The sequence below is a fragment of the Tenebrio molitor genome, chromosome 7, assembly GCF_963966145.1.
Source record: "Tenebrio molitor chromosome 7, icTenMoli1.1, whole genome shotgun sequence".
In the NCBI taxonomy this organism is placed as follows: domain Eukaryota; kingdom Metazoa; phylum Arthropoda; class Insecta; order Coleoptera; family Tenebrionidae; genus Tenebrio; species Tenebrio molitor.
The window spans coordinates 13,919,596-13,938,524 of NC_091052.1; the positions used below are offsets into that span (position 1 = coordinate 13,919,596).

The window sequence follows — 18,929 nt, forward strand, 5'->3', positions numbered from 1 at the left end:
GCAACACTTGCAAATTTTTGTTATTAGAGAAAATATCTTAACTGGCAACACCGCTCTCGAATGTGATTAGAAGTTTTCGTTGTGACGTCACTACTTGATGTCACGTTTACGTTCACTTCGATTCGCGCTGACAACACCGCCACTAAATATGTACATATTATGAGATTTTTTTTTTATGAAATTTAGTGACAACATTTGAGATTTCATATTACATATTGGTAAAAATGTCGGACTGCGATGAAATTTCATACCGTCTGGCAACACCGCCACCAAACATGCAAGCTGGCAACACTTAATATTTCATATTATTGAGTAAAATGTCGGAAAGCGATGAAATTTCATCTTGGCTCCGCCATCAAATAACGGAGATTTTTTTTAATAGAAATCAGTGAAAGCTGACATTTAATATTATTGGAAAAAATGTCGGAAAGCGCTGAAATTTCATACTGTCTGGCAACACCGCTACCAAATATTATCTTTTTTTGAATGAAATTTGGTGCAAGCTGGCAACACTTCTTATTTTCTCATTGTTGCGATGAAATTCCACTGTAACTGTCAAATGTGAGACTGTGAGTTGGCAACAACGCGTCAAACGTCAGTAGTAGTCCTAGACGTGACGTCAGCTGGACATTTCCAAGATGTAAAAAATTGCATTTGCATGCAACAGCATCCGGAAGCGTTGCTAGTAGATGTTGCCCCTGAAACAATAATGGAGCAATGATAATAACGTCATGATATAACGCATTGTTGTTTGGTGTGTAATTCAGAAGGTCGCAGTGGCTGGAAGGCAGGGTCCCGATCACGTCCCATATTGGCAACATTGAAATTCAATAAAGTCTGCATTGATGATGTATGTGTGGGTATTGTGGACCGGCTCGCTCACCCCTGATGTATTAACCACTCGGCTGGGGAGCCTTGAGGGTCTTCATCTCGACAAAGGAAACGCGTCTGGAAACCATGTGTATCTCGGATTTTGACACTTATAAATCGTATTACTTTTTTATGGCGTACGGTTTGAAACCAATAAAGCTGTTTTGGTCGGTCCCTCAAAGGATAAACAATTTTACTACTAATTTTATTAGCCGTTTACTTGATAAATCCGATAAGGGCCGGCATTGTTTTTATTTAACGGGTCGGCGAAATTCAATATCAGCCAGTAAACGGTTTTACGGAGATCGAAACTGAAAAATGACGATTTTACGGCGACTTTTTTCGCCGCCTCCTCCCAGACGATCCGCAATTACGGAATTATTAGAATATTTGTTTCGGGTTGATGAACCCGACCAACCATTCACAATGGGACCGATCGGTGGTACAAAACCGTCGACAACAGTTACTCGGAACAATTATTGTCGCACAGATAAAATAGCGTTATGTGTGTGCAAAAGTCCACGCTTTCTATGCGGTTCTGTACCTGGTGCATTCTAGATTTCAAACGTTCCTCTCTTTGCAACCGACAACAATGACCGGGAGTGACCGTAACTGTCACCAGGTCGAATTGGGACATCTTGCCACTTTCTAGAAACAATGATTTTTAATTTGAGCGTATGAATACATAATGGACGAACTCCGGCAAATTTTATGTATGTGGGTTGCCTTGTTCTTATTATGTGTGTCACTTAAAAGATGATGATTTATTCGAAGCGTCTTGATTCTACATTTGCATACAATCTGGATTTTCTCTTATGAAATATGCACACGACGCGACATTTCTTCACCTATGCACCACCAACGAGCTCCCCTCTTTCGACAAATCACAAAAAAACACTTCCCACAAACTCTCGATGGCTGACAAATCTGGAGCGTACGAAGGCTAGAAACGTCGTCGACGCCGCTTCTTCACAAATCACGAACCGGACAAGTGTTGTGTCTTGACGTCCAGATCGGCGCTTTAAACCTAGCAAGAGTGTCGTCTGATTTGCATAGTTGTAAAAACGGTAACAATCTTCTCGCCAATAATTTATGAGGAACGTGTAAAATTTATGGACACCTTTACGGCCCAATTAAACGTGAAACTGCACCGGTAATCTTTTAATTGACAAATTGCAGCGACAGCCGTGTTAATAAGGTGCGCGATGACACGAATGTCGAAGAGAACCGGAACGGAGTCGTGCCAAAATAAAAAGCGATATACCTTTCAGTGGTTGGGGTCCTTTGATCGAAAATAGTCGGTCGTTCCGCGTCCTGTCGAGTGATTCAGATATTATTTTGGTTGGAGTGAAGGCGCAACAATTATATTTTAATCAGTCGATGGTAAAAATAAAATACAAGCGAAGAGCGGGACGTGTCGGAGAGCGAGGAAAGGAAGAGATGCAAGGCGATGCAGAGAACCAAGGTCTGAGTGCATGTGTCATGTGCGACCGTGATCCCAAAACGCAGGAATGCAGATACCATGCCCGTAAACATAACAAAACGATGACTTGGAGGTTTCAAACGGTGAGATGGTTGGGTGCAGAGGAGAATTGAAACGGTTTATGGGTTCGAGATAGCGACAAAGCGGTTAGAACCGAGATGGGTTTCAAAATGATGGGTTTAAGCCAGTGAAAGTGGATATAACCGTGAGGATTTATTAAGACGGTCTTTGTTTTGAGAATCGCCCAGTCCGAAACCAAGGTTTCAAGACCTTTGAAGAATTTTGAGTTGTGTAGAAACCATCAGATTTCAAACTTTTCAATTTTTTCCAATATTCGCAGATTTAAACCATAACGTGTCACAACCTCCACAGTTTAAAACAGCGTTGGTTTTGAAGACCAGTCAGTTTAAAACCGTTTCAACTAAACATTGTAAAGTTTACTGCTTTGAAGACTTTAAATAGTTATTCAGATGTTTAATGTGTTTAATGTCAAAAAATTGTAGAGTAGTAGTAGAGTTGTACATATTACCTTTGAAAACCATCCAGTTTAAAACCGTTACAAGTAAACATTGCGAAGTTTACTAAAACTTTAAACAGTTTTTTACAAGTTTAGATGTCAAAACTATGAAGATTTAAAACCGCTAATTTCAAAAACCATCCAGTTTAAAACCATTACGGCTTGTACAGTTTTTGAGAGTTTCATTGTTCCAGTTCTTTATCTTCCCTTTTACAGTACACGTTTACGTAGATGGTTCAAAAACCATTCAGTTTAAAACCGTTTCAACTAAACATTGTAAAGTTTACTGCTTTGAAGAGTTTAAATGGTTCTTGACAAGTTTCACTGCCAAAAAATTGTAGGGCTGAAAAATAATGTTTCAAATAATGAAGATTTTAAATCGTGTTGCTTTCAAAAACCATCAGGTTTAAAAACCATTTAATTTTTTTTCAATGTTCACATATTTAAACCATGCCAATGTTGACGTCTCAGAACGGCTTAAAAGAGTATTGGTTTTGAAAACCATCCAGTTTAAAACCGTTACAATTAAACAATGCAAAGTTAACTAGGACTTTCAACAAGTTGACATGGCAAAAAAATGTTTTTCAAGCCATGAAAGTTTTAAATCGTACTGCTTTAAAAAAATTATCGAGTTTAAAACCGTTTGATATTTGAAAATCATAAAATGATAACCATGGTTTTAAACAGCTTTTACAGATCCAAACCATCACAAAATTGAGGTGTTATATTATTAAACTATGACGATTTAGAATTATCAATTTTAGAAACCATCCAGTTTAAAGCCATCGCAACTTGTACAGTTCTTGTGAGTTTAATTGTTCCACTTCTTTATCTTCACTTTTACAGTACAGATCATTGATCCGGTTTAAAACTATCACCACTTCAATTCCATTTAGAAGCTGTGGAATTCATACGATTTGTAATCTTAATTCTTCATCGTTTCGCGCCTTCTTCACACCACTAGAAAAACGTATTGAAACCATCACGATTTTGCTTTGAGTTTGTATCGTATTGCCAGTGCAGGAGCACCTGAACGCTCGTTTAGGCAATCTGACACTCTTCTAATTCAATGCAGCTTCTCGTCGAGCGACCGTACAAGATTCCAGCATAATGTCAAAATGTAAAAGAGAAACTCCACGGTTGCTCCTGTCGTACATAATATTTAATTGGACTGGTAATCTCCCGACACCCACGTGTCTACCGTATCTTTTCACATTCTCAGCTAGCTCTCGTCCATTCAAGCATTTGGAGTAAGACAGAGCATGTGCAACGTTTGAAGTAAGAAAAACGGATAATCGTTGGGTCGGATGGCGCCAGACTCTATATGCATATGTTCGGAACGTACCCGATGCTGACACTCTTTCCATATATGAAAGTTCTAATGAAAAACAAAAGCCTAGAGCGTAGCCAGCGCGTTCACTCAAGGGCCTGTTTTTAAGAAATATAAAATTCGATTTCCGCTAAAAAAATGCACCTTATTAAAAAAGTTAAAATTAGCCTTCGGCTCATAAAACAGTCTTTACTGCACTGCTCTCTCAGAAATTAACGCATCACCAACATTTTTTGTAATAATCAAAAAGTCTACAAAAATTCCCAAACATGGATGCCATGATTTATTAAAAAAGTAACTAAAATACTCGTCTCTGACTATTGTCAAAAAAGCCATACTAAAAGATAAGGAGCTATACAGTGAGCTATACAAGGAAGACATCGGGCCACAACACCAGTACAGGACATATATCTGAGACTGCTCGCTGTCAGGGAACGGTTCACCAATACCCGACGTCTGCATAGCAGGAACTAACGTTCGAATTGGCCGCGAAACCATTCACCAACGTCTTCTACACGGTCATTATAAATTATTGTCCCATCACACAAATTTGGGGTGTGCCGCTAGCTTCGCAACGTTAGTCTGACAAATTTACACTACCGCCAGCAGCGCTACCTATCGGCGATGCCAGTCTCACTCATGTTATAAAGCTTGCGGCACATTCAACAACGTCACCAACGCCTACTGCGATGAGACAATCATTTATAATGACCCCGTAGAAGACAACTTGCACATCCGACGCCCTGCTACTGGATCCTTATTAACAGCAACTCATCGGCAAGCACGTCTGCAGTTTGCCGAAAACCATGCCAGATGGAATGATAATGAATGGGCACGAGTACTGTTCTCAGATGAGTCCAGATTTTGCTTGGAGTCATCTGACAGACGTGTAAGAGTAATTCGACGATCAAATTAACGCGATGCCCAATGCCTTCCAATTCTTGGAAGGCAGCCTTACGGAGGTGGTTCGGTTATGGTTTGGGATTTATGTAACAGATATCCTGGAACAACATGTGGTACCATTTGCCCCATTTATCGGGGATAATTTCATCTTCCACCCAGTGCCAGAATTGTGTCCGAGTATCCTTCCGCTGTCTTTGGAGAGCTAAAGTAAGGCCGGGATGAGATATGACAGTTGGTGGGAGCGTGCATAGACGGAAAAAAATCGGACAAGTCCATCTTTCGTAAAATGGGGGTGTTCAACAGATTCCCAATCAGCTGATTGTTACTGTGACAGCTATTCTCTGGTGTGACCGGTTTTGCTACACCACTGAAATATTTTGTCCGCGCAAAGTTCCCCCACCAAATGTCATATCTCAAACCGGCCTTACTCTAACTGAAATAATCTCAGTTCTTGTATTAGCGAAGTTTTCACACCCCAACGGTTTGGCTCCATTTTTGTATTATCTGTAAATGATCAAGCACACACAAAAATGAAAAGAAAAAGCACGAGAATTAAGTAGAATCGTTCACTGTTATTAATGCTGTCGTCAACTGAAGGCCAGCCATTTTGCTGTATACGCATACGCATACGCAGTGGCAGTACGCACAACGGCACAACACAAACCAATTTTTGGCTTTCAGAGATAGGCAACCTAATTAACATACTAGAAACTCGATTTTGCCTATTATAACCATATTTCAATAATGAATTTTCAATTTGCATTTAGAAATTATATTTTTGTAAGTATGTAATTGTATAATAAAAAATAATTGAATTATTCAGTTTCAAAACTATCGCGCGTTCAAATGAAATCCTGGGCTGAGTAGGTGTTGGAAAAATTAAACCGTTTAGAACAGTGTAAAGTTTGAATTTCCCGCCGTTTGACACGAGTGACATTTGTTTATCTTTAAGCGGGACATAATTGAACATGTTTATTTTTAGCAAAGGATATTCTATTTTTAATGTAAAACATTGCAAAGAAAGAAAAAAGAAATATTTTTTTACTCTAAATTTTAGGTTAGCTGTCAACATGCTCCAATTAATCTAGGCATTAAAAAAGCAGAACAATTGACGGTTTCCAACGCCTTCGCCCAGGATTTCATTTGAAGGCACGATATAAGAAGCCAATGTTAAAAATTTTACTTTTTTAAATCGTTGAAATGTTTGCTTTTTTAAATATACCTTTGAAAACAGGGTAAAATCTGTAAAAAAGTGTTGTGTGCTGAACAGGCCCTTATACAGGTCATTATAAATTATTGTCCCATCGCAGTAGGCGTTGGTGGCGTAGTTGGATGTGCCGCAAGCCTCATAACATGAGTGAGACTAGTATCGCACTAGTGGAAATCAGTCTAGTAGTTTGTCTAACGTTGCGAGGCTGGCGGCACATCCAAAATTTGTGTGAGTTTTCAACGCCAATTACGATGGGACAATCATTTATAACAACCCTGTAGTAGTTACTTAACACTTTTTGATTTTTCTCCAGAGAAAACAATGTCGGTAAGGTGTGCGGGCAGACGGGGTTTTTACACAACAAGATGAGCTTCCGCTCGACCTCAAAGCTTCAACACCCAATCGAAATTAATAAAAACAATATTCCGGAACGCACCCCACACTGCGCCATCTTGATTGACAGTAATCACAGCAAATGGAACCCGAAATGGGAAATGACGAATAAATAGTGTTGGTGCCTGGCGAAATGCAATCTACCAATCTCATGACGTAATTTGCATGTATTAGGTAGGAATCATGATCCATCAGGATTATCTGGTGTTGCGCATCAGGTACCATTATCGACCCCGAAGTGGTAATACAAGTTGATTTTTGTAAATTATGCGCGTTTAATAAACGATTCCTCTATTGTGACAGCTGAACGGGTCGCTGTTTTTCCAGGGGAAACAATAAAGGACAATCTTTTTATCAGCAACCCTAATCGTCCTCCAATTGGTTATCACCCATTTATGCCACTTGAAGGGAGCGATGACGTAATCAATGCACGTGTCTCTTGTACAGATGGATCCATATGCCATCCGGAGTCGCACAACGGAAAATACACCACTCTTAATCATCGTTGTACTTTCCGGTGTCACGGACTCTCTCTTTTCACGACGCATCCCTCGACAGACGTGAAGAACGTCATCGACTCCGGTGTAGAGATTCTCAACAATCAACCGGGGGTGGAGAATCATTATTAGAAGCATTTATAGAACCTCTCCAGAGCTTCAACGCTTCGTAGGCAAATTTGCAAAATTTTCAAACGCTACGAAATTAAACTGACGCTTTTTTATCAGAGTTTCCGATAGCACTTCACCGAAACATGTGTCAGGTTCCGTTGGTGCAGTATATTAACAGATAAGTCGTTATCAGTGGAGGGTTAATGAGCATAAATGACTTCATTATTACCTTTTTTTTTCAACGTGGCTTTGGACAACTCAAACTAGCAAGTTAAATGTTGAAATTGAGTTTGTAAAATATATGGAGTGCCTCAAGGGTCTGACTTGGGTCCAACGACATATTCTGCATTGTATAGTCGTTTAAAAAATTGTCAGATGGTGAGTTTACCGGTGTAGAATGAAGAGAGCGTGGAGGTGCTTTTGGGGTTGGAAGTTGGTGAGCCTCGTGTGTTGCGTTTTGAGACCTCGTTTTTGTGTATTTTTGCAAATCGATGGCGCCGACACAATCAGCGTTTCTAATCACGAAAGAAAAGGTGGCGGAAGTGTGAGTGTGCGGGTGGTGGCGCAAGGAGACGCCAGCGCGGCCGTCGCGGCGCTGCACTGCGTCCGTGATGTTCCTGACTTGCCACCGAGGTGAATTAATGCCGAACCGACCTTAATACTTACCCTTGTGGACTAGATCGTCCGGTGTACAGTTAAGAGCACTCCACCTGTGCTTTCTCCACGGCGTACGTGTGCTTTGTTATAAATATTAACCTATGACATTCCACGCGAACGCCCTCCGCTTGCATTACTTACAATCATCCGAAAACAAAAATAACTTAATGCCACTTCTCCAGGTCGATAATATAAAACAAACACGAAAGGAGAGACAGCAGGCGGTGTTTGCCAAGAATTCGTGTAGGAATAGTGTCAATATTAAGTATCGTGCTAATGCTTGGCTAATTACATCTCATTCACGAAGCGAAAACCGCTACGTAAATACGCATTTCGGAAAATAGATCACTCCACGTTCATTCATCTCTCGGTACTCTTCCGTACCTCTTGGTCTAGTCTTTCTACTTCTTGAAACAATCGAGTCAACACCCAGATTCTCCTCTTGCAACTTGACCAACAACCAAATCATTCCGAATCTGGTCCAAGTGGTTATCTGGAGCGGTACCACTCTCGTCGACTAAAATGCCAAAGTCGTAGATCTCTTTTGGTGCGTAACGTGATGACACGTTTCCCTGGAGGTAAATAAGACCTCGTCGCTCTTAATCGGTGCCGTCTCCCTCATTAGTACCAATCAGTACTGACCACTCTTGAGAGTTTATGGCAGCGTTCATTTTTGACTTATTTACGGTCTTTATCGTGACGTGATCGTGCTTTCGATCCTCAAGAGTCGAGCTTTAATCACAACTGTTTAATGAATCAATGTAAGCGCATATAAAATTACCAAGCAACATCCAATTAGTGGCTCTAACGGTACGAATATCGTGTTGGCTCGTTTTGACACAACACCGTGGGGAGTGTTATAATTCAACGAGGCAATAACTCTGTGCGGCGTTCACGCCCCTCCAATTCAAAACTGGCAACTCTCGAGCAGTACTCAGTAGTACCATTGGTTCTTTTTTGCGTTTTTCTATCTTTATTTGACGTTTCGGAGGCGAGATCTTCCGCATCCATTTGTTCTTTGTTGGTTTTGTCTGTTTCCGAGCCGAGATCGTCAGCCCCCAGGAGTACCTTCGTCGTGATTGTTCCCGGCGAAGGGTGCCGACCCCGTCTTTCGCCGGATCTGATTGAAGGCGGATCGATCCGTGGAATTTTTGCATAATCCGTGAGGCGACATCTTCATGACAAATCGTCCTTTGTTTTTGTGCGGTGGGAGCGAGAGCGACGGGGGTTGACGTGGGGACGGCTGCGGCGCGCCCGCGTTTGAGCATTCTATGCGTCAGCTTCGGCAGCTGCCTGGCGGGTGACGAGCAGATGATTTGGGGTGGGCCACCCTTTTTCACATACATCTCGACTACCCCTACGCCTACTCGTGTATCCCGCAGCCGCGGGATATCCGTACTTATCGGCGTGTTAACTTACCCCCGCTCGTCGCTTTATTTTCCTCCACGTATCCGACCTGTTTGTCGACTAATTTAACGGCTTCGGAGGTGATTTATTTGTCTTTCTTAACTTAGAATGATTTAATTACTTGTTGATCGGCGCTCGCATTTCGCCGTTATTATTATTTAGGGCTTCGTCGAACACTTCCACCGACCAATTAGCCCAAGCCCGACTCAAGAATCTTACCTGAACGAGGGCACAAAAAAAATCAAGGGCCAAGGTTCCAGAACAGGTTGCCCCGAAAGTGCGAATTATCACGCTACACTCCGTTCGCCCTAAAAGTGACCATCACCTAAACCCTAAACTGTTTCCCTCTTCCTCTCTTCCTGAAAACAACACTTTCATGATACGTTGCCGATTCTTGTTGCTGTTGTCGTACTTGGCAGTGACGTGCAACATTTGACCTTGTCCTTACGTTATAAAAATGATTGTCACGTGTCAACTTGCAGCGATATTTGTGTTTGTCGTCCACGTGCTCAACAATTACTCATTAATTATAATTTGATTATGTCAGGTGGATATAAAAATAGATGAAATTTAACACTGACGCAGCTATTTACCATCGCGACTGCTCTGAATGCTGAAAGGACGACTGTTTATAGGTGAGACACTAAATCAAAAAATAATAAAGCGAATCCGCACGAGCTGTAATTGCGCCGCTTTATGATACTCCGATCGCAGAATTGTTCTCGCAGATGTTATATGGCCATCTTACCAGAATTTATATTACCGGATTAATATCTCTGTCAGAGGTCACACCCATTCGAGTCGGTCACCTGTCCGTCCTATTGACTGTCGATAAATTATATTTAAATTACCTTTTTCGCCGATAATGAGGGCGCACTGTTGACTTTTCTTCCGCCATATTTGTCAAAAGCGTTGGCACTCGAGTTAGCACCTTTCCTACAACAATTAATCTCTTTGTTAATCTATAACTGTAATTCTATTTGCTCCAACAAACCCAAAAATGTTAATTATCCAGTTTGGTCTTGTACTGCGCATGCCCACCACGATCCTTCACGACGCCTCACCGTACAAATTCCTGCAATCAAATAAGAAAATTAAATTTGTTCGTGGAATTTTTCCGTGTCGTAATTTATTATGGACTGAAAACAACAAATAAGCGTTGTCAAATGACAAATAAAATTCTTGTAAATTCAATGTTGAACAGTTTATAAATATTCATCGGTGTATTAATTGCGACATGCACAGAATCATTTAAAATCATATTAGAAACTCAATCGGTAATCGCGGCGTATCACATCTTAATATGGATCGTAATTAAGCATATAATTATCTAATTAGTTAACAGACCACGGCTCGCAACCAGAGGGACTTATAAGTAAATAAAGACGAGATTCAAGGTCGAACTGGACACTGGGAGGTAATTTTATGCACTTATGTAACCACATGATTAAATGCATGCGTACAGTACTCGGATTCATGGGATAATACGCCTCAACTCACATATTATACACATTACGGTAATGATTTTGTTATGGTCTACATGATAGGGCCATTTAGGAAAGCTCTGGGTGGAATTTGAGGTTAACTCTTCTGTCACGAGTGGGGACTTTGGTGTCGTTCACACGGCAAAACAATGGAGTTTTTAATTTGTTCATGTTGGCACCACCACTCGAAAACACTAATTTACAGATTTTGTCGTGTTTTCGTTTGTAATTTAAACAAATCGAAAGTATTTGTTGTAGTGTGGGGTGCAAGGAATGTGTGGGTGAAGTGGTAGGGTTGACAGTTTTGAGAGCGTCGTTTGGTTGGAGGTTATGTGGAGTGAGGTTATGTGGATTCGACGCAGAGGGTTCGTCGGTGAGTTTTTGCGCTCGCGTCGGGTAACGAAGTGCGTTATTAAATTAATTGTAGTCGCAATTATCTGGTTTCTGGTGCGAACCTTTGTGTTTGTCATCTGGGCGAGCGTCCGAATTAATCTGCATAATCCGCGTCCTCTCGCTTCGTTATGGTCCATCCGGGGCCGGAACCGTCGGGATTAGTCTTGCGAGCTGTTGGTATCTCGATATCAAGTGTTGGGTAGGGCGATGGTATCGATCAGGACAGCGGGTAGTCGGTAGTCGGGATACCCACGCGAGAGATGTCCCGAGGGCTGGCGTGACCTGCAACCCCGAGCCCGCCCTTGTACTTCGCTCACCGGCTAATTAAAGGTCACGCCGCCACCGGCCCAACTGCTCACGTATCGGGGGTCCGTTTGGGAAGGAGTCGGATTTGTGCGGCGGCGGCCCGGGCGACATTTTTGCCGCCGGAGTCGCACGGAGTCGTAAAATTAAATTAAAACGCCTCCGCCGTTGCCGACTTGATAATGGAGATAAAGGGGACACGGCTGATGGGTCTGCGAAAGGATCGTTGTTACGGAAGATTAGAGGGGTCACCACGGGGACGGCGCGGTCGAGGGTCAAGGCCTGCGCGGAATTTAAGGAGAAGGTGGTCAGCGAAAGCGCCAAAGAAGGATGACGAGGAAGCTCCGGATTCCTTTTCTCCTCGCCCGGCTTTAATATCATACCGGAAAAAATTCAAACAACATTAAATTATTTTCATTTCTTTTATTGCCTTTCATCATCTGTTACATCCTTCTTGGAACAATCCACATTTAACCCACAAGTTTGATTTGGTCTAGTTAACTTTCATAACTTATCTCTTAATTATTTTTTGTTAAATTATCTGTTTCTTTGATTTAATTATTTTTATATTTTACTATTAGAGATAACTTTTGTCAGTATTGTTGTAGGAATAAAAAGGAGGAAAAGAAAAATGTGTCGACTGGATTAAAACCAGAAACTTACTAAAAAATCAATTTTATTTTTTGTTTTGATTACATTTGTGAAAACGACTGAGGAAACGTTGGTGTTTAAGCACTTCTTCTACATTTTTACTGCGAATCGAGAGCGACTTAATTGTAGAGCTGATTGTAGAGCATCTGCTGGACGTTCATCCTGAAGAGCAACTTCTTGTCTTGGTCGAGCTTCCGGGTGAACGGCAGCAGACTCCTGAAGAACAAGAGATCGTCGTCTTGTTCCTCATCGCTGTCCGCATTGTCCCCATCATGACTCCTCTTCCGCTTGGCTCCCCTCCTGCTCTTCTGTTCTTGCGTCGTGTTGACTTCTTCGCTTTGGGGCCTCAGCGACGTCACGTTCTCGATGACGATGCCGTGATTGGTGTCATTATCGTCGGCGAGAGGATTCGGCGAGAAGGTGATCTCCGAATCCGGCTCGACTTTAACATCGGCGAGTCCTTCCGAGTTGTCGGCACCGTCGTCGCCGTCTGTCAGTCTCCTCGTCTTCAGGATGTCCTTGAGGAAGTACATGTCGTCGTAGTAGGCCCACAGACTCCTCAGCGAGCTGTCCGTGTTGCTGTACCTCTTCGTCTTCTTGAGCTCGACGCGGAACGTGTCCCTCAGGTTCTTCCACTTCTGCTTGACTGCGATCACTGGAAAGGGTCAAAGTAGAACGGAGCGCGCGGCGGACGCGGCGTTTTACCTTCGGTGTTGAACATCTTGGCGATGTCGCGCCACCCGTCGGTCAGCATCCTCCGGTTGTGGTAGTTGGTGTTGGTGTGGTCCCACAACGCCTTCCGCTTCTTCACTTCGCCGATGAACAAACGGGTGTTCATGCTTGGGACACCTGTCGGCAGAGACTTTACACGCCAACGGTCGCTCATTCTATTCGCGAGAAGCTTTGCGTGCGCACCGATTCGCTCCGTTCGATGGTTCTTCCCTCACGTCTACTTCTGCGCCTGCTCCTCGATGTCAACGCTCGTTCGCTCGCGCTACCTAACGGTACGACCGCCAAACGACCGAAGCCGAGGCGACGATGCTCATTTCGACCCCGCCAGCACGTCGCAGCGGAAGCTTTTCTTTCCCCCTCTTGCTCGCAACTAATATTTTTACATCTCGACCTGAACAACTCTCCTTTTGCTGTTTTTTTTAACTTCTTCTGGATTTTTCAGCCTCCATTCGAAGTACCCTCCCGACTCCAGCCGTCCCAGCCTCCGGCTTTCAGGAGAATTAGCGTGTTAATTTTTAACGAACTCCGCCAGAACAGAGGGAACAGCGAGCGCAGGAATCTGGTCCTGGCGACAGAGCCTGCGCTCGCATCCTAGCCTGAATAATTACTGGAGCAGCGGCGTGGTCAGCACGATCCTTTATCTCGCGCGAAAAATAAACCATCTTGGTCCGCATCGATCGGAGTCGGATTTGTGGAGAGCCGCTCCACCGACCTATGCTAAAAATCAATGCGATGTTTGCTAGGTTAGGGTGAACGGTCTCTTTATGGGAATATCACGTCGGTTTTTCCATCACAATTACCACGCCACTAATGGGTGTAACTTTACAGTCCCAATTTGGTGATGTAACAAAACGCGACGAAAGTCGGAAAGAAATTGGTCGGATCGCTGGAGGAAAAGAGGCGACCGGTGAAGAAGGTCATGCTCTGGTAATTTGTACGGGGATCGGCGTAAAACAGAGCCGTTGTTTTGTTTTAAAGGAGTACAGTGTCGCACACATAAAACACACCCTATTCCGAAGTCATTCCCACGGATGGGTTTCACTCGAAGAGTGGTGGGTTCTCACGGAGCAGGATGTGACATGCGGGGGGAAGAGCTAGCGGACCAGTGGACTGGTAAAGGGTACCGGAAGGAAACCGCACCATCGACGACAACCAACGTGCCAACTAATGATAATGCGCTTTATCACCTCAAACACTTTTCATGCCGTTGATAAATATTTCGTGGTAAATCGGCCCATTAGACCCTAATCACCGGAATCAAATCGATACTGCCTTGTTACAATTTCAAAGCAAACAGATAATCAACTCAGATGGTTGGTCACAGGTCGGCTCCTAATTTACGAGCCATCTGATTCGGCACGCCGAACGGAACCACCTGTTGTGGTGGTACCCTCGAGATTCCGCCCAAGAAAAACTGAAAATAATCGCGAACTCATTACGTAACGACGAAGCCGTTAGAGGGCGACGAGTTTCGCTGCTCAGCTGGTCAACCCCCTCGTTCACGGCGCTTTTTTATGCCCATTGTGCAGGGGCTGTTCCGGATATTAATATGGGAAAATCTGGTACGCATTGTGCGGTTCCGATCGATATTTCGGACAGTACTGCTGTATCAATCGCTCATTAAAAAACACCACCACGTTTCAAGTACCTTCAAGGGCTGAGTGGTACCACAAATGTAGCACTGTTCTATGTGAGTAAGGTCTCGAAAGAAAACTGAAAGAGAGAGAGAAGCTGGCAAGAGATTAAATGGTGTAAATAGTTTTTTAATCTCAATTCGTTAATCTATGTTATTATGCTGAAAGCTGTCATTAGGGACGACTCCCTCCCGTATGGACAGTTTTTGCTACGTAAGAATGCATAAAAATCTAAATTCTCTAATACGGTTAATAATAATAATAATATGTAATAGTGATAATGGGAATGGGGTATTGTTGGGTAATAAGAAGTTTCACTTTGTTAGTACATATTGGTGTTATTATTGATAGTTTGATATGTGGGGGGATGGTGAGGGGATGTCGGGATCCTACATGGGGTGAATCGGGGGCAGATCGACAATGGTCAATTAAAATATCGCCCTCTCATCCTTTTGTAATGATGTTTCAATGAAAAACCGCCGCGGCGGGCGCTCGTAAACCGGGATGAGGGTCGGCGGTCACGTGAGCCCATCCCGTGACGTAACGTCACGTATCAGGTTGCACATTAGACCTTTGAAATGGCATCGCAGAGTGCGGCTAATAACAGCCGACAAACTGTTTACAGAACAACCGCATTAGCGTCCATCGCGCGAATTTCCCAAAAGCGCGATCAATCGTGATAATTCGGGTTCGTCGCTCCGTTCCAGGAGTCCGGATTGATTCCGGGGGGCAGCTCCGGGTCCAGCTCCGTGTCCCTCCAAATGGGGTAAAACAATCGGGCCAGGCGAAACGTAATCGAAGAATAGAACGGAACAAAAGCAGTCTGGCTTCGCGTAATCAACTCAGATATTGGGGGATTCACTTAGCAGGGGTGGCGGCGCGCGCCGAGGGAAACCTGCGAGTATTGTCTCACATATGGGCTCCCTTCATTTGCCGACGACCAAGACTCGGTATATCGGTATCGATTGTTTGCCGGTCGAGGGTGGGTCCCGGGGGTGGGCGAATAAAGCGAGAAAAATTAATTCGGATCTGTGTGTCAAGGTCGGCACCAAGACGCTGGCGTTTTTCTGTGGGGTCGAGTCTGGCGGGAGTGGCGGCGGCCTCGCCGGTCTGGTGCAGTAAGTGTTTAAATTTAATTCTAAAAATGCTCGCCCCTTTCACGAGTTCTGGTAACTGACGGTAATAAACTAATAAATAACGCGTCTAATAATACCAATGTTCGAATACAGCTTCCTTCCTTGTGTAAAATTAGACGGCGATTGGAGTAGAAGGGGCGAGTGCGCGACAGAAGGGCGAGCCGTGAGCAATCACACAGGAGCGAGACGAGATCAGATCAGCGCTAATAATACACCCCCATACCGAGCGCTAAATACAAACTCGTCTCGACCGAAGGATTAATATATGGGGTGGTTCGACATTGCCGCCTCTATATTTAGCCAAACTAGATTTATTTTTAAATCCGTCGCATCTCATTACTGCTCGGGCCCACACGCTCTCTTCGGAATTCCACACGACCTCCGGGGGCTGACCGATCAACATCGACTGTCTTCAGTTCACTTCGCACCTCTTTCAACAACTCCGATAAAATTTTTATCGTGGGGTACACATCTGGTCGAGCTTCGATTGGAAATTTATGTCGCATCCGCCTTGCTCGCCCGATCTGATCCCGTCGACGAAAAAATGCTTTCGTTTCCATTACGCGTTCTCGCCGTAATAAAATCGTAATTACATTGTAAACATGCTTTTCCAATTTGCAAACTCTTTCTGCACCTCTCTCCACCTTGGCATTTCGCTTTTAATACACTTTATTAGATTTGTACCTGTGGAAAAAAGGTGGAGAAGGACGAGATTGTAGTTCCGAGTGTGGAGCGCACACCCACGACAATTTCAAAACAGATCGACTCGAACAAATGACTGGCGTTTTTTCGGCTAATTTACAAAAGTAGCTTTGTCATATTTCCATCGAGCTATTATTGTTGGACTTTCACTGCATTGTTTGATGATACGCCGATTAGCGCTAGTCAGAAACTTGAATTATTTGCATTTTTAGGTGTAGTTGCTTGCGCACAGTGTCGTTGCTCGTTCTGGAGAAATCGAAGTTTTCGTTACATAAACCTAGAAACTCTTACTCGACGATAATTTCCTTTGAGAGGGGACAGTGTCAATAACTCAATTTTACACGCGTGCTGCAGACTCTTATTTGTTTAAAATAAACATCAAAACGCGGTCTCGTCAACGCGGAAATGACCGATTCACACAAACAATCATATTTTCCAAAAATATAGCTTCCCAAATAACGAAGGAGATGGATCCAGAATTTTTTGAGCAATTAAAAAACTAAAACTTGTCAGAAAATTGCAATTGTGGTTTTGTTATTGAACTAGACTAGAGAATTAGAGACAGCATTAGAGAGTTAGGGCAATAGAAACAGAAGACAAGATTTCAACTGAGATGCTGGTGAGAGTCGGAGAAATTTGGTGGTAAAAACTTTATTAAGTAAAAAAGTACCAAATGGTACCAAATTCAACAGACTCAATCAAGCACATTGGTGGTTCCATCGTGGTTTAATTTATAACAAGTTCTCAAGTTCGAAAGACTGGTGTAGCAGTACCAAGTTCTATAGACTGTAGAGTCTAGAGAAAGACCAAAAGAAACATTTTTTTTGGGTGTACAATTCTAGTTTGTTTAAAATAAGTGACTCTAGGACAGGTGGTACCAAACTCTACAGACTCTACAATCAACCATATTGGTGATTACATCGTGGTTTAATTATTATAAAGTTTTCAACTTCGAAAGACTAGTGTAGTAGTACCAAAAGACTAAGAATACAATAAACCAATAAAAATGATTCCCACTTTCTAGTTTTTGAGTGTAGAATTTTAGTTTGTTTAAAAGAAGTGATTCCAGGACAGATGGTACCAAGACTGTGGAAAAAATTGTATACCCTGTACCAGAAAGTGAGGTAATGGTTCCGTTACAATTTTGTGTTATCTGAATTTGTTTCATTAGAATAATGAAGAAAACACAACAATGTATAAACATTTTAGGCAGATCTGAAGGTGTAGACTCTTAAATGTGGTACCAAGTTTTACACGATCATACTTGGTAGTACTTTCACCATAAAAAAGCGTTGTTTCGGATTAAAAAAAAAACAATTAAAGACACTCAGTGGAGGTACCGATGCCAATATCAAACACAACATGGTACGACCATACGTTGTTTTTCTGATGTGACCAGAATTAATCACAGTTTAAAAATAAATCTCGGACAAAGATGACAAGAATGTGGTACTACGTAGAATGTTTCGCCTGGAGTACAATTTACTGTTTCCTCTTTCCTCAATGCCCCCCTTTTGCAAAATATATTCTAAACTTATTTTCTGCTTTAGATCTTTGATTTGTATACTTATCTTCCGGGAAAAAAAACAGAATTCAGCTGGCGACAACATAGATCTGGTTCACTCAAAAGCTCTAACTGCTGTTCTAGTTAAACAAATTTTGTTGTCAGCTCGCCCAAAACGATCTACTAGAGACATATTTCCTACTCTCGTGCGAAAATTCTCGTAGAAAAATTTCCACGTGGCTGGGACCAACTCCGTCGAAATAAATTATTGTAATTCTAAAATTAGTGAGGTTCCGTTTCATTTTTAACCGTTTGCCACTTACTGCGGAAAACTCTGCGTCCGATGGGTCTCATGTCGACCATCAATTTCCACGAGACGACAAATTCATTTTGAAAAATGCGGACTCATCTGTGAAAAATCTCGCCGATTAGCGGGGCGAAACTAGGTGAATAAATAAAATGTGTCCGATATGAATTCAGGATTGTTAGCGGCACTCATCAGCCGCCTTTTTTTTATCTTGGCATGGAATCAAACCACCTGAAAGCCCGTCCTGCGCGAAGCTCCCGAAATTGTGAAAAAATAAACGCGTTCTGGGTTTTTCGAATAAATGGTGTTAAGGTCGCCAGTTGTTTTTAATTTACACTGGGCTTAAGTAATATTTACACTTTCTGTTTAATGGACAAAACTATTAATAACGCCTTAACTATAAACAATTCGTATTTTTAGGAGTATTGAAATATCTTGAAAATGATTCATCCGACCAAATCATTGTGTACCGGGGGGAAAAGTCTGTTTGGAAAATGAGAGTCGCTTACGTAATTTAGCTATATTAAAATTTTCCACCCACCGTATTTAAACGAAACCTTTTGTTTGTTTAACATTGCGTGGTACACCAATAGGTATCGATTTAGATTAATGCAAGTGCGCGTGAACATAATAATAAAACGTTGGTATAAATAACTTACGAGTCTGCCGCTTTACCTTGACTCACTGATATACTTTTTTGGTTGT

At 42.5% G+C, this 18,929-nt stretch overlaps 1 protein-coding gene and 1 long non-coding RNA gene across 2 annotated transcripts; both read right to left on the reverse strand.

Moving 5' to 3' along the window:
* Nucleotides 1-260: 260 nt before the first annotated feature.
* Nucleotides 261-11,351, reverse strand: LOC138135468 (uncharacterized). The gene is made up of 4 exons (XR_011160993.1): nt 10,879-11,351; nt 10,373-10,453; nt 10,230-10,314; nt 261-698 (listed from the first exon to the last, which is right to left on the reverse strand). It is a non-coding gene; the product is annotated as an uncharacterized lncRNA (long non-coding RNA).
* An 866-nt stretch (nt 11,352-12,217) lies between these two features.
* On the reverse strand, nt 12,218-13,508 carry LOC138135436 (uncharacterized). Its single transcript, XM_069054159.1, has 2 exons — nt 12,915-13,508; nt 12,218-12,864 (listed from the first exon to the last, which is right to left on the reverse strand). The coding sequence occupies exons 1-2, from the start codon at nt 13,093-13,095 to the stop codon at nt 12,329-12,331; spliced, it is 717 nt and encodes a 238-aa protein (XP_068910260.1). The 5' UTR covers nt 13,096-13,508; the 3' UTR covers nt 12,218-12,328.
* Nucleotides 13,509-18,929: the final 5,421 nt, after the last annotated feature.